Source organism: Sceloporus occidentalis, unplaced genomic scaffold (assembly GCF_023333645.1).
Source record: "Sceloporus occidentalis isolate IW3139 unplaced genomic scaffold, rSceOcc1.0.p SCAF_3, whole genome shotgun sequence".
Classification (NCBI taxonomy): Eukaryota; Metazoa; Chordata; class Lepidosauria; order Squamata; family Phrynosomatidae; genus Sceloporus; species Sceloporus occidentalis.
In genome coordinates, this window is record NW_028316983.1 from 59199436 (window position 1) to 59214260 (window position 14825).

The following is a 14825-nucleotide window of genomic DNA, read 5'->3' on the forward strand; positions in this document are numbered from 1 at the left end:
TTTCTCCAGAACTGATAGCCATCTGAAACACTGAGTGGCATTAAAAGTTTCAAGGGCAGGAGCTTGGGGTGAATGTACCTGTACTTTTTCTTAACTCCCAATATAACTAGTTTTAGTTCCAGCTTGTACAACCATCTCCTCTTTTCCAAAAACATTTTTACCTTGTGTCCAGGCTGCAATCCTTGATGTTCCTATAGCTTATCAACCTAGTCTCACTTCATTGAATGAGACTGGGCCATTCCTTTGCCTTGTCTCCACATCTATATTATGGATTATGGTAATTGTTCTGTATGATGGAGCAAGTTTTATAATCGTTGTCATGCATATTATTTGGTTTCTTCTCTTTCCTCAGTATGATTATCTGGGTGACAGGAGGCCCGTTCCTGCAGGGATGTTCCCCTTCAACTATCCAGCATCCCCTACGGTTCACGATAAAATGGTATGTCTCATTGGTATCCCAGTATTCCACTAGAGATATTCCATTTCCTACCAGCGGCTGGGATTTAATTCAGAGGAGGGATAAAGAGGCATATGATGATGTGACATTGGATAATTGCTTAGTCAGCACTGTAAAGCTCTTTTGGGATGGTAACATTCTTTCCTTTTTTCAGGCAAGAGGTATACAATAGCCACATGTGACCAGCCTGGACATGTAGTGCTCCATGATCACACAAACTGTCAGATGGTTTTAATTATTAATCAGATCTGTTGAAGATGAGGGTGATTTAATAGGTGCCATTTTTTGAAGAATAAGAAGAGAATTAAGCATAAGAATTATGGTGGAGGAAAACACACACGCACACACACACCTGCCATTATGGGGATCAGTGGAGATCTGGGGTTCATTAGCATCTAGAAAGTACAGCACATTTTGATAGCATAGTATTTAATGATCTTGCAGCCACAGAGAAGTATCAGAAACTTTAATAATAAAATAGCTGCCTCCTTTTGGATTTAAGTTAAAAAACAAAATCTGTACTAGATTTATGCTCCTTCTTGAGTTTAACACCAAAAAAATAAAAAATAAAAAACCCATGCTGAAATGGTGTTTTACATTACAGGCCACCTGCGTGATGGAGGAAATGGCTCCAAAATGTCTTCTCCATCATGTTACTGGAGCAATATGTAGCAGAGTGCACTGTCCATTGTTCTTGCAGGCTTAACCGAAATATGTTCAGGGTTTCGCCTGTCATGTGGCATGACTCTTAAATAGATAGCCCTATTTCGTTCTCCTAAAAAGCAAGGGCAGACAATTTGTGACCCTTCAAATGTTGTTGGATTGCAGCTCTCATAATCTGTTATTATTAACTATGCTGGCTAAGATTGATGTGAACTGCAGTCTAACCTTAGGAAGGCTACACGTTGCCCGCCCTAGATCTAAATGAACAGTATCTTACCAATTTCTATAGTGCTAGGAAGTGAGAGTATTTTATCTCTGGGAAACTTTCCCTAACACAAGGACTTACTGCTTGACTGTCTATAAAGGCAAAATGAATAATGCATCAGTGGACGTACAGCTTTCACTGCCGGTCCTTTTAGTCCTCCAGTGCAGTTCTGGAACAGCTGGATATGACAGAAAGAATCAGGGAGAAAAGGGGTGAGGTTGACAAAGACATGTAGAAACCTCTATTCCCCATTTTTGGCTGTAGTTTCTTTCTTTGTTGTTTTTTTCTCATTCCTTCTACTTCTCTCTTTGTTTGATTATTTCCCTCGGGGGAGGATCCATTTGGTGGGGGCAGAAACCACTGGGAGTGGGACTCTGCCAAGTGAAACTGCCAACTTCATTTGCTCCATGCCAAGGCTCTTGACCCTGCCTGACACCTTTCACCTGTGGCAGCAAGCAGTAAATCCTGGATTGGATTAAGGTGCCCTATGGAACAGACTCTAGTTGCACGCCTGATGCATGCAGCTTTTTCCTTCACTCCCTCTGCCTTCTCACCAGCTATGCACAAAAAGCAGATGCATGTGGCTGAACTAGAAGTGCAATGAGATGATCCTGGTAGCACTGAGCAGGCCTCTAACAGTCTCTTTTAACAGCAGCTGCTCTGTCCCCAATCTCCAGCAGCTCAGAAAAAGAAAAAGAAAGCAACACAGATTGCAGCAATATATGAAGAAGGAAGGAGGAGGAAGAGAAGCCCTCTGGCCATACTAGCTGGAGAATCCTGGGAGCTGTGCAACTTATTTAAGGCTGCATCTATACTACAGGATTAATGCAGTTTGACACCGCTTTAACTGCTATGGTTCAATGCTATTGGAACCTGGAATGTGTAGTTTTGTGAGATATTCAGCCCTCTCTGTCAGAGAGCTGTGGTGCCACACCAAACTACAAGTCCCAGGGTTCCATAGGATGGAGCCATGATCATTAAAGTGGTGTCAAACTGCATTCATTCTGCAGTGTGGGCAGTAGCCTAAACTTTTGTTATTTGTTATTTTGTTATAGGGTCCAGACAGTTTTAGCTCAGGTGAGCTAGCCTCGCCAAAACATAGGACCTAAACTGCCAAAGGCTGATTACCATACTGCTGCATGTTTAGAAAGGGATAGAATCAAAATAATCTCTACTTGCTAGAGAAATAGTATCCCTAGGCCAGGAATGTGATATTAGAGGTGACACAGCATTTGCAAAGTATCTAGTAGTAGCTGCAGCAGAGGTAAGGGATCTTTGCTTTTCTAAATATTTGGGCTTACAACTCCCATCAACGTTATACTGCATAGCAATTGGTAAAGGACTAGTGGAGTTGTAGTTCAAAACATCTGGCAGGTCAAAGATTCCCCATCCTTGAAGAAGGTAACAACTGTAGTCTCTCCAGCATTGTAAGAGCCTGTTAATATTGTGCAGGAGATGCTGTAAGCAAGAGACCCTGGAAATGTGAAATAAAATTTGATGTGATAATGGTTCTGAGGGCATTTTCTCAATGAACATGCTGTTCCTAATGAACAGCTTTCAGTTTAATCTATGTTGACATCACAATTGTGAAGTTGTTGAGGGTGAAATGAACAGTGGGATAGCTAGTGGGGCTAGAATAAATTAAAGGATAACATGTTCCCTTTCTGAACTCCATGTGGGGGCTGAGTGTGCTTAGATTCACAAAATGCCAATCTAGCCCTAAGACAGCGGAACAAATGGTGTCACACTTGATATTTCTACCTAATCCCATGCTTTCAATGCAAGATGACTTGCAGTGAAAATGGAAGGTGTGGATACCATTTTTGCTAGCAATGTCAGCCTCAGTATCAAGAATCAGTTATAGCAAAATTCGTGGCCTGGTGCCACAAGAGAATTTCCTGACAATAGTTTCCTGGGAATAGTTATGAGTATTGTATTTTAATCACATGTAGATTCATAAGTCAACATGCATTATTGTTTAATGGGAAAGTGGTATCAGCCTGCTAAAGTCAATGAGTTTGGTAATCCACTCTCCCCAGGCACTGCTGAAATAAAATGGTGTGATCTGGAAGAGGACACCATGGCCTTTTTGTTTATCCATACCTGCCCAGCAACAGGCAGTGCACAGGTTGGAGAAAGAGTATAAACTGTGAGTGAGTTGCTACCAGGATCACTTATTAAGAGTTCCTCTAGGGCAGGGAAGGACAACCTGGTGGACGGCTAGCATAGCCAGTGATTGAGGATGATGTAAATTGCCATGCAAAACATTCTCCCATAAACCCATGCCAGCATGGCCAATGGTCATGGATTATGGGAGCAATCATATAAAATACTAGAAGGGCCCCAGGTTACCTACTCCTGTTCTAGGGAATGTAAAGTACATATGCCTAAATCCTTTTGTTACTCCCAACTAAAGCAGACCCACTGAATCAATGGGAATATGATACATCAGCCCTTATGTCAGTTCCATTGATTCAACAGTTCTTTTCTAATTTGAGGCTGACAATAGGATTCAGGCCAGAACGTGATCTCAAAAGACTGCTGGGCAGCTACCATCCACCATCCACTCACTCACCTACCCTTTAAAAAAAATGATTGTGAGGCTGAATATTCCCTTTTCCTGTATGGAGAGCTCTGTGCCTGTCTCTAGCTAAGTTGCACCTAACTGCTTTTGCTTCTTCTTTGTGTTTGTTTGTTTCTTTTGTGTTTCCATTTTGCCGCATGCCTAATGGCTCCTGATAGGATGAACTGTTAGACCTTCAGTTGCAAAGAAACCTAGAGTATTTGGACCAGCAGGTAGGCTGAGCTGGCTGTGTTCCTCTCCCTGTACCCTCTACTCCCAACACATCCTGCCTCTTGTCCTACAACTCCCATTCCTCCTCCCCAAGTCCCTGCTGTCAGGTGGGTGTTATCTTTACCCTCCCTGTGCTCTTTCCTCGTTGTCTGTCCTGTTCCATTTCTTGGCATTACCATGGCACTATAGTGGTCTTTGGTTTACTTTCTTCATCCTTCCCATTGACAGCGACACTTGTGTGCTTGGTGGGGAAGTGGAAAGGAAAGGTTGGCCTATGTGGAAAATCTCTGGATTCTGTAGTGCTGTGGTTGCAGAGATTTTCATCATATTTGGTTACTGTCACAGAACAAATTCCCAGGACTGCAGAATATAAGTTTGATTTAGGGTAGAACTCATGTGGAGAAGAGAGCAATGATGATGCTAAACATCTAGGTAGCAATTTATTTTTAATGGGAGTTACATTTTGAATTCAAGTTTGGCTTTGACCTCTGATTCATCTCTCCAGGCCCCAGAGCAACAAGATGTCTTTAATGCAAAGCTTGGCACTCTCAATATCCAATGCTCTCATGAAGCTGCTGGCATCCCAATAAGACAGAGATCCACAGACAATGATGCTTGCTTGACATCATCAATGCTAATGCTTGTTTTCGTCATCCTTACTTTCCATTTGTTTGGCTTCAATCTTATCTGGTGGTAATGGGTGGGTCTAAGAAGGTACCCACCATGTTAAATCTCTTGCAGTAGTCTGCAGCACCCTATTATAGCATTGCTCCAGGACACTATGGGAAATTTAAATGACAGGTAGATTTCTAGACCTAGGCCCTGTTCTTCATGGTAAATTGTTGCTGCCCCCCCCCCTACAAACTCAGTGTGTTTTAACTTCATTCTCGTTCCCAAGTGTGAACTGCAACAGAGGCAGATTGGAGGCTGGACAGCAGCCTTCGGTGTCAGTGGGATGGTGAATTCATTCTGTATTTTAGGCTGAAAGTCAAAAAAGATATCCACGTTGCTGAAACTCTTTTTGGACATATGGTAGTGCCACATTGCTTGGACATACCTTGGATATATCCGTTAAAGTGTGGACTAAACCTTAAAGTGGGTTCATTGTCCCATGGACTTGGGGTCCACCAGCCACCACTAGGCTTACAGTGATCCCTTTATGTATGCTTGTTTCTTAGGACCCATTTATACACTTATATGAACTAAGTAGTGAAGCTTTTTTTCTTGAAGTGTACCTTTTAACTGTAATGAAGGGTTTGAAGGTTTGAATACTGTACTTCCCTGTGGGAGAGGCAATAGCATGTCAGGAAGAACTGGCTGATAGCCTTACTCCTGTATTTGTGCAAAGAGTTTTTGAGAATAAGTGAAGAGTAAAAATGCCATTTCCCTCACCTGTACTCTTGACACAAAGCTGTGCCATTTTATATCAAAGCTGTTCTCTGCAGTATGCGGAGAATATGGTGATAGAATTATGGATGTGAACATTGCAGATGAGCAGGTCACCATATTTTCAAATACAAGCAAACAAGCTGGCTAGCTATGTAGTTCTTGGGGCAGTATAGAGCATTCCCTGATTTGCTCCTTGGCCCAAAAATTAATAAAGCATTGTACATAATTTATAGAATGACTATTAAATTAGACTCAAGAGTTAGCCAGCCACCTATCTATCTGAACTCTATAGCTGGGGATTCAGGCACACAATGGTATTTAAAAGCAAAATGATAGTTGACACCAGAGACCCTAATCCAACCTCCTAATAGGACAACAGAGAAGTGAAGTATTGCACTTTAAGACCGGGGGGACCCAGATTCAAATCGATACACACCATGTAATTCTTTAGGTTACCATGGGCCTCTCAGCACTCTCAACCTAAACTAGCTCACAGTATTGTTATGATTATAAAATGTTGGGGGGGGGTACAATGTATACTAGTCAGAACTCTGTGGTGGAATTCTAGGCAAAATGCCCCTTTGTTTTCTCTTTGTTGGTTTTACTATACTTTAAGCCCTGCTGAGGCAAACAGATGGTGCTCATGTTACATCACTCCTTTCTTTCCACTAGTGATAACAGTACTCTAACAAGCTGTCCCATGATCCAGTTAGCCGCCATGAGCAATTGCTTACAATAAAGAAAAAGTTGTCAGGGTCTGTAACCTTAGATGTGTAATACCTAGCTTCGTCCTTGAAAGAACAGCAGTACTGGAGCCACTTATAGTCTGTACCTTCACTTAATGCAGGCTGAGAATTTTGCACTCTCCAGCTGTTGTTGGGACTGCACCTCCCAGCAGCCTCAAATAGCATAAGCATTGACCAGGAAAACAGAGTTGTCCTTCAACAAGATTTGGAAGTCTTCATAATTTCCATTCCAGCTCCTTAATCGTGATTCCCTTTCTCATCCATTGAGAAACCTGGGTTTCCCATCTGTTTACCACAGCTCCATGCATGGGATGTTGCTAAATTGCAACTCGACTCAGTACTAGCCAACATAGCCAATGACGCAGGATAATAGAAGTTACAGTTTAATAATATCTGGAAGACTGCAAGTCACCTGTCCATGGATTTAAGCAGACTGGCCCAAACCAGAGGGGCCAGTTATTTTTGTCACTTATTTTGGAAAAAATACCAAATTCTTCACCCATTGTATTGCATTGTCATCAATCAGAATTGTCTGAATTCTGTTGCCGGGGGGGGGGGGGGGGGGCAAAGGGAGTGGTCCAGCTACTCTGTTTGAAATTTGGACATTAAAATGTTAGGTTACCAAAGTGCTATGCAAAGAGGTTTCCCGATGCCTTTGTCTGGCACAGCATGGTTGGAGCAATGCAGTGTTTCTCCAATTTGAGCTAAAAAGCCAAGTACAGAGGCCTCTGCTGTATAAGCTTCAGATGTATACTGAATGTGTAATATGGTAGAATGTGTATTTGGAATAGAGCTTGAAAACATTCATTTTCTTAACTGCAACCCCCATAATCTCCTACATAGTGTGGCAGGAACCATGCTAGCTGGGGTATTCTATGAGATGCTATTAGCAATACCTAATTCCCTTAGTCTCTCTTCTCAAACAGAATCTTGTTAATCAGCTGAAAATGTGCAGATGGCAAAAATCAGGATGAAAATCAAGACACTGATGCTTTTGGGTCAATGGTGATTCCATATATGCCTCAAAGGCTGATTGCCCATATAAGAACCCTTTTCAATCTGAAGTCATGTGTGAGAAAGCAATCTGTACAGAAATGTGAAAAAGAAATCATGGTGTGTGTGAAATATCACACGTTGGGCTATATATGATCATTTGTATGCATCTGCAAATGTGTGAAGTGTTTGTACATGGCCTTCTGTGCAAGCACATAAACATAGTTCTCACATACATTAATAGCTAGACTTCTAGTGTAAACTAGACTGTAGGTGAAGGACTATTGAAGCGTAGACAGTTTTCAAAGTGTTAGCCATATTAGTCTGTTTTAGCAAACATAACCAAGTATGTGGCATCTGAAAGACTTAACACATTTATTATGTTATTACTAATATTACTAATATATTTATGATAGCATAATAATAATAATAATAATAATAATAATAATAATAATAGCATTTATTTATATTTATATGCCGCCCAATCACTGGGAATCCGGGCGGCTTACAACAGAGGGGATAATTGACGGTTCCCTGCCCTCAGGCTTACAATCTAAAAAGACACAACACAAAAGGAGAAGGGAATGGGGGGGGGAGGGGATCAGGTCCAGCATTATTCTCTCCCTCTGAGGCCTGGACCAAGGCAGATGGACTGGAGGGAGGGCTCTTCTTCTTCAGGCTAGCCCTGATGGAGCTGGGCCTGCCTGGTCAACTCCCTCATAGGCCGGAAGATGACAGTTATGGAGGGAGGAGTCTCTTCTTCCAGGCTAGTCCTGATGGAGCTGGGCCTGCCTGGTCAACTCCCTCATAGGCTGGAAGATGACAGTTATGGAGGGAAGAGTCTCTTCCTTCAGGCTAGACCTGATGGAGCTGGGCCTGCCAGGTCAACTCCCTCATAGGCCAGAAGATGACAGTTATGGAGGGAAGAGTCTCTTCCTTCAGGCTAGACCTGATGGAGCTGGGCCTGCCTGGTCAACTCCCTCATAGGCCGGAAGATGACAGTTATGGAGGGAGGAGTCTCTTCTTCCAGGCTAGTCCTGATGGAGCTGGGCCTGCCTGGTCAACTCCCTCATAGGCTGGAAGATGACAGTTATGGAGGGAAGAGTCTCTTCCTTCAGGCTAGACCTGATGGAGCTGGGCCTGCCTGATCAACTCCCTCATAGGCCGGAAGATGACAGTTATGGAGGGAGGGGTCTCTTCTTCCAGGCTAGTCCTGATGGAGCTGGGCCTGCCTGGTCAACTCCCTCATAGGCCGAAAGATGACAGTTATGGAGGGAGGAGTCTCTTCTTCCAGGCTAGTCCTGATGGAGCTGGGCCTGCCTGGTCAACTCCCTCATAGACTGGAAGATGACAGTTATGGAGGGAAGAGTCTCTTCCTTCAGGCTAGACCTGATGGAGCTGGACCTGCCTGATCAACTTCCGCATAGGCCGGAAGATGACAGTTATGGAGGGAGGAGTCTCTTCCTTCAGGCTAGTCCTGATGGAGCTGGGCCTGCCTGGTCAACTCCCTCGCAGGCCGGAAGATGACAGTTATGGAGGGAGGAGTCAAATTATCACATTTATTATGTCATAAGAATGTTATCATAAATATATTATATCTGCACTGATTTAATGCAGTTTGACACCACTTTAACTGCCATGGCTCAATGCTACTGAATTCTGGCATTTGTAATTTTGTGAAATATTTCGCCTTCTTTGTCAGAGAGCTCTGGTGACACAACAAATTACAGACCCCAGGATTCTATCAGATGGAGGCTTGACAATTAATCTGGTGTCAAACTGCATTATTTCTGCAGTGCAGATGAGGCCTTAGTTGTTTTAAGTCATTGGTTAAGTCAGTATTTATCCTGCTGTTAGTTCTGAATACAGTAAGTCCTTTGAATCAGTGGGATTTACCTATGTTGATTTGTGATTCAACAGTTGATTGAATGGATTTACTTCTGTTGGGACCGACAGGATGTCAGTTATTATATGTTTAAAAATAGGGGCAAAATAAATGGTAAAAATTAATGTAATCATCAAATATTCATAATACTGCATTTGTATATGATAGGTAAAGTGTGTAAATCTGTAAGTCTGTATGTGGATGGGGTTCACATGCCAAGTTTTATACCACAATTTTGTTCAAAGATTCCCAGAAAAGTGAAATTTCTCAGTTAAATATAGTAACTATAACATGACACAATTAATCCAAACAACCTCCACTATAACCATTAACATGAGATGGAACAAACTCCATTGCCTGTTGTGAGCTCAAGAGGTGATTGCTGTCCAGGCCCATGAACAAAGAATGAAGGAAAAGCCTTTTGGGAAAACATCAGTAAACAAGATTAAACTCGAAATAAAAAGGAAATCCCATTGCAAGCACTGATGGATAGCTGATGCTAGCCAGCAAAAAGCCTACATTTCAATAAGCAGCCCTGCTCCAGAGGCAATCTCATTATGGCTTCAGTCAGTAAATCCCCCATCAGTAGAGTAATGACTAAAACTCATGTGTCTGCTTTGGACTGAAGCCAAGGAAAGAAGGCCATTAAAAGTTCTCCAGATGCATTCTTAGTGGGATTGTCCTCGTATTATTTTTCTAAAAAGAACACCCCACAAAATCATTGAGTCTTTCCATCAACCTCTCTCTTCCTTCTTAAACCCAGAAAGACTGATTTAAAGTAGGGCGAACAACTGCAGCTCCCTTGAGCCTTATTTGCTTGTTACACTTTGGTGACTTGTGTTTGCAAGTGCATTGAATTAAGTCTCCCGCATTTGTGTGCTTGCACATCTAGAGCTGTAAGCTCCATCGGTTTCACTTGAGTAATGGAGAGTGGTGTCAGGAAAACAAAAAACATTTGAGACTCAACATTTTGGTTTCAGAGACTGTTGATTCATTCTGTTTTTATTGTTCATCCATAAAGCCTTATGGAGTTAAAAGCAATTATAACAGATATACCCTTGCTTATAACTGGGATGCTGTGGCTCAGCGGTTAACACGCTGACTCTGACAATTGCAAAATCAGCAGGTTGGCAATTCGAGGCCCTAGTGCCTCATGATGGAGTGAGCTCCCAGCACTAGTCTCAACGTCTGCCAACCTAGCTGTTTGAAAGCATGTAAAAGTGCAAGTAGACAAATAGGTACCACTTTGGTGGGAAGGTAACAACATTCTGTGCAGCCATGCTGGCCACATGATCACAGAGTTGTCTTTGACAACACTGGCTCTTCAGCTTAGTAATGGAGATGAGCACCACCCCCTACAGTTGGACACAACTAGATAATCTTGTCAAGGGAAAACCTTTACCTTTATCTTTATAACTGCAGACAGACAACTGGATGCATCCCCTCCTTTTCTACAATTAATCTGTGTAACCTAGACCAAAGCATGAACAAACATTTTCTTTGAACAATTATTCCCAGAATCCTCCAGTAACCATGGCTGGGAGTTCTGGGAGTTGCCACCCAAGCTCTGACTTAGGCTGCTGTATGTAATTTGGCAAAGAGCTGATGCAGAAGAAAAAAGTACCTTCAGAGTGAACAAGTCGAGATCACTAAAACTAGCAACAAAGGATGTTTGTTGTAACCTCCTAAACACACACATTATCACTAGCCAATTTGACCTGGGGGTGGGAATCCTTTTCTGCTCAAATCTCCCCAAATAAAGACCAGAGGTGAGCAACTGAAGAGGGGTGGGGACCAATTTTAACTCGGCATGACGGCATCTGGCCATATCAATGTGCTGCTCCAGAGTGCCTGAATGTGACTGGACATGACATCATGTCCCTTCCTGTTTCACTATCAGCCAATGTTTTGGCCTTTGGGAGTATGCGGCAAGCTTTGGGGTGGTGGTAAGTTTCATCCATTTTTGATAGAGGGATGAAAAATTGTCTACTTTTTAAAATGGCAGATTTTGATAGCTAGGCGGCTTCAAGGACTACACTTCAGGGCTCTTAAGGATCCCATGCATCCCACGGGCTTCACTTTGTCCAGCCCTGTATATAGAGAGATAAAGATAAATAGGTATTAAGGCAACTGCACTTTCAACTTTGATTGGAGTGGTACTGTATTCCTAGGAAGAGGCTTGTTTAAATACTTCCCTACAATTCATATCATTTCTTCCATTTAAATCCCCCCCAAAGGTCTGTCAGACAGCAAATGGAAAAAAAGACAGACAACTGTACATCCTTGTATTTGTTTATTTATCATTTACTCATGTAAACTATTTAAAGTTGCTTTGATGAGGCATAGCCTTAAAAAAGTAACTTTAAGTAGTTTATATACAGTAAGTTACAATACCACTTCAGTCAAAGCACACCTCAATACAGTAGCAACCCAGTCAAAATCCTTATGTTGGTTTATTTATTATTTATTTATATAACTATTTAATGTTGCTTTTTTAGGGCTATGCCCTGTCAATTCAATATAGAGAAGAGAGAAATGAGGTACAAATTATAAGGGCTCACATACAGACCAGTCTGCAGAAATTACTTATGAAATTCTGTTTTGCCAGTATAAGGAATTTACTAAAGGCAAGCTTGAAAAGACAAGACCTCTATGCAGGCTAGATGCCAAGTTGAAGAGAGGAGACTTGGAAGGGCTGAGAAAGGGTTCCAAAGATTTATGACCATGGCTGAAAAATACCTAGTGTCTAAACCATGCCAGCCTTGCTTTTCTTAATGGCAGCACTCAAGGAGGAGTCCTTATCTAGATCTTAGTATATACACATGTGTGGGTGCAGATTGCCGGCTACATGATTATCATCCCTGCTTTACAATTTTATTGCTAAGCATGTTAATTTAAAAATGAATCAGAATTGTGAAGCGCCAATTTAAGCTCCCAATGCAGATGACTGCCTGCAGAGGATTTGAAGACCATGTTTCCACCATGTGGGTGGGAAAGAAATAAACTTTCCCTTCTTACTACCTGCAGCCTAGATCTGCTCAGGCTGTTCCTCTTAACAGAGAACCCCTCACCTGTTCATTGTATCCAAGCAGTTAATGGCATACTTTGTTTGGCTCTAAGCTATCTCTCTGTAGCAGTGATAATATGTTTTTCAATTCTCTGGGATTCTTTTTGCCTCATGCCATCAGAACTAAGGCATTTATGCAGATGTTTCCAGCTTTACGGCAGTGGTAGGGCAGGGGTGGGGAGCAGCCACAAATGTTCAAGACTGAACAGAAGTGACTCTGCTGCCTCCCTCAGCATCTTGACTTTTTCCTTCCTTGTCTGCCGCAGATGAGCGAGAGCGAGACTTTGATCAGTATGGTGAACAGAATGGTGGAGAGCTCCTCTCCTAGAGCTCAGCTGTACATGCAAGTAAGATATCACAGCAGCTCTGCCATCAGCCATGCCATTCCAGCTGCTTTTGCATGGCAGAACCATTCCCAGTGTCCCAGATCCATTCCCAGTGTCCACCTTACATCTGCCTCCATCTGTTAGATAGCCATGCAACATCTCATCCCACTGTCACTTTCATACATGAAGGAACCCAAGAAAGCGCCCATGTGCACCAGTGTACTGGTGCCTCTCGTGAAGGAGGATTCTTTGTAATGTTATCAGAGCTGTGTCTTTTCCTATGTCTTGGTGGAAGATATGCTGATATTACTGGCCTAAATTCTATTGTTAGTCCAAACTGTGGTAAACCCATCACATCACTTTAACTTATGTATGTAATGAGTTACCAAGTTACTATAGATTAGAAGTCCAGTGGGACTAAGAATGGGATATAGGTCAATCTCAACTGTGTTAACACCTCTGTGCCATCTTGTGCCAAATTCTTTACCTTCATACCTTCCATAAGTATGTTATGTATTGCTTAGGACCTAAAGCTCTTGCTTACATGGTTTAGGACCTAAAGCTCTTGCTTACAAAACACTTGCTGTTTTGTGCTAGAGGATAAATTCTATCAGTTGATTTAAAAAAAAAAAAAAAAAAAAAAAAGAGAGAGAACATTGTTTTGGTGTATGTCCATTATTAGATTTGTCCCAGACCTTCAGGAAAATGGTTAGATGTTAACATTTGCTTTTGTGATTAATCAGCTACAAACCTTTGCCCCATCCTGGTCTTTCAGTTAGGACTCTGAACTCAACCCCCTTTTCATTGCCAGTGCCTTGGAATATTTGGAGTGGAACATTTTTTCTACTGGCATCACCTGCTTAAGGTGGAAAATCTAGAATAGCTAGCTGTCCTTTTGTTTACAGAGGACTATCCTCTTTCAGAAAGGTTTTCTGAAAAGCCTCCCCTCTATTTGGAGATGTTCTCTGTTTGAAGGACTGTCCGGTCCAAATCCATTTTAAAGATAAGGCAAAGAAAACAGAGAAGGAGCCTTCAAGTTGCCCATCCATTTCGTTGTTGTTGTTGTTGTTGTTGTTGTTGTTTCTTTTCTTCTTCTTCTTCCCCTTGTGTGCCTTTCAAGGTCCCCCAGTAGGTTCCCATGGCCAAGCAGAGATTCAAACCCTGGTCACCAGAGTCCTAGTACAACACTCAAACCATTACACTACATTGGCTGTCCTGCCAATAGTTGTTGTTATTTTTGTTGTGTGCCTTTAAGTCATTTCCAATTTATAGCAACCCTAAGGTGAACCTATCTCGGGATTTTCCTGGCAAGTTTATTCATAGGGGGCATGTCATTGCCATCCTCTGAGATGGAAAGATTGTGACTTGATCAAGGTCACCCAGTGGGTTAACATTGCCAAGCAAGGATTCAAACCTTGGTCTCCAGAATCATAGTCCAACTACAGCACACTCTCTGCCCATTGTTACCACCTGGCAATTGGAGTAGTGACATAGATAAATGCATCTTTTCTCCAACCATACTAATCTATTTCTGCAGGGATACAGGGCAGAATTTACTGGTGCAACTGGTACACTCCCTTCCTCTCATCCAGGAAACAGGTTATCCAGCCAGACATAAAAAATAGTTCACTGGCTGAAGTAAATGGAATAACCAGAATTTCCTGTATCATGCACCAAGTGTAAAAAAAAAAAGTATGCCTGGTCCAAATTAGTAGAAAAGAGAATCTTCCTGAGCCTTTGGAGAGTTCCATTTCTTAGTTAATAAGCTATTGTGAGCAGCCTAAATAAGGCAAGGCTGGATATCCAAGATGACCAGAACAGGAAGGGAGTCCATTTTCTTTGCAATTTGGGATTCCTCATTTCCTGCATTAAACAATTGAGTCAATAATATAATCATGAAAGCTACATCACACTGGAATTGCAATCAACTATTCACCATCCATTGCTACTGTTCAAGACTCAGTCATAGTTCTGTCACCTTTGTAAACTCTAAAGTGTACAGTACTTAATTTTAATAATTTAATTTGTTTTATTTATATACCGCTATTCCAAAGATCATAGCGGTGAACAGCAAGTAAGCTAATTAGCAAGTAAGCTAATTTGCCCCCAACAGTCTGGGTACTCATTTTAGCGACCTCGGAAGGATGCAAGCCTGAGTCGAGCTTGGGCCCTTTTGCTGGTCTTGAACTCGCAACCTTGTGGTTTTGAGTGAATGGCTGCAGTACAGGCATTTAACCACT

The 14825-nt window shown here is 42.1% G+C and overlaps 1 protein-coding gene across 16 annotated transcripts in view; it reads left to right on the plus strand.

Moving 5' to 3' along the window:
• Positions 1-14825, plus strand: part of PLEKHA6 (pleckstrin homology domain containing A6) — a 269710-nt gene that overhangs the window by 216342 nt on the left and 38543 nt on the right. For 12 of the 16 annotated variants that reach the window (XM_089514587.1, XM_089514583.1, XM_089514591.1 and 9 more), the window contains 3 exons: positions 353-439; positions 4128-4181; positions 12526-12606. In XM_089514587.1, the coding sequence (XP_089370713.1) occupies positions 353-439; positions 4128-4181; positions 12526-12606 (222 nt within the window). The remainder of the gene's footprint in view (positions 1-352; positions 440-4127; positions 4182-12525; positions 12607-14825) is intronic. The other 4 variants (XM_089514582.1, XM_089514585.1, XM_089514581.1 and 1 more) reach the window with 3 other exon arrangements.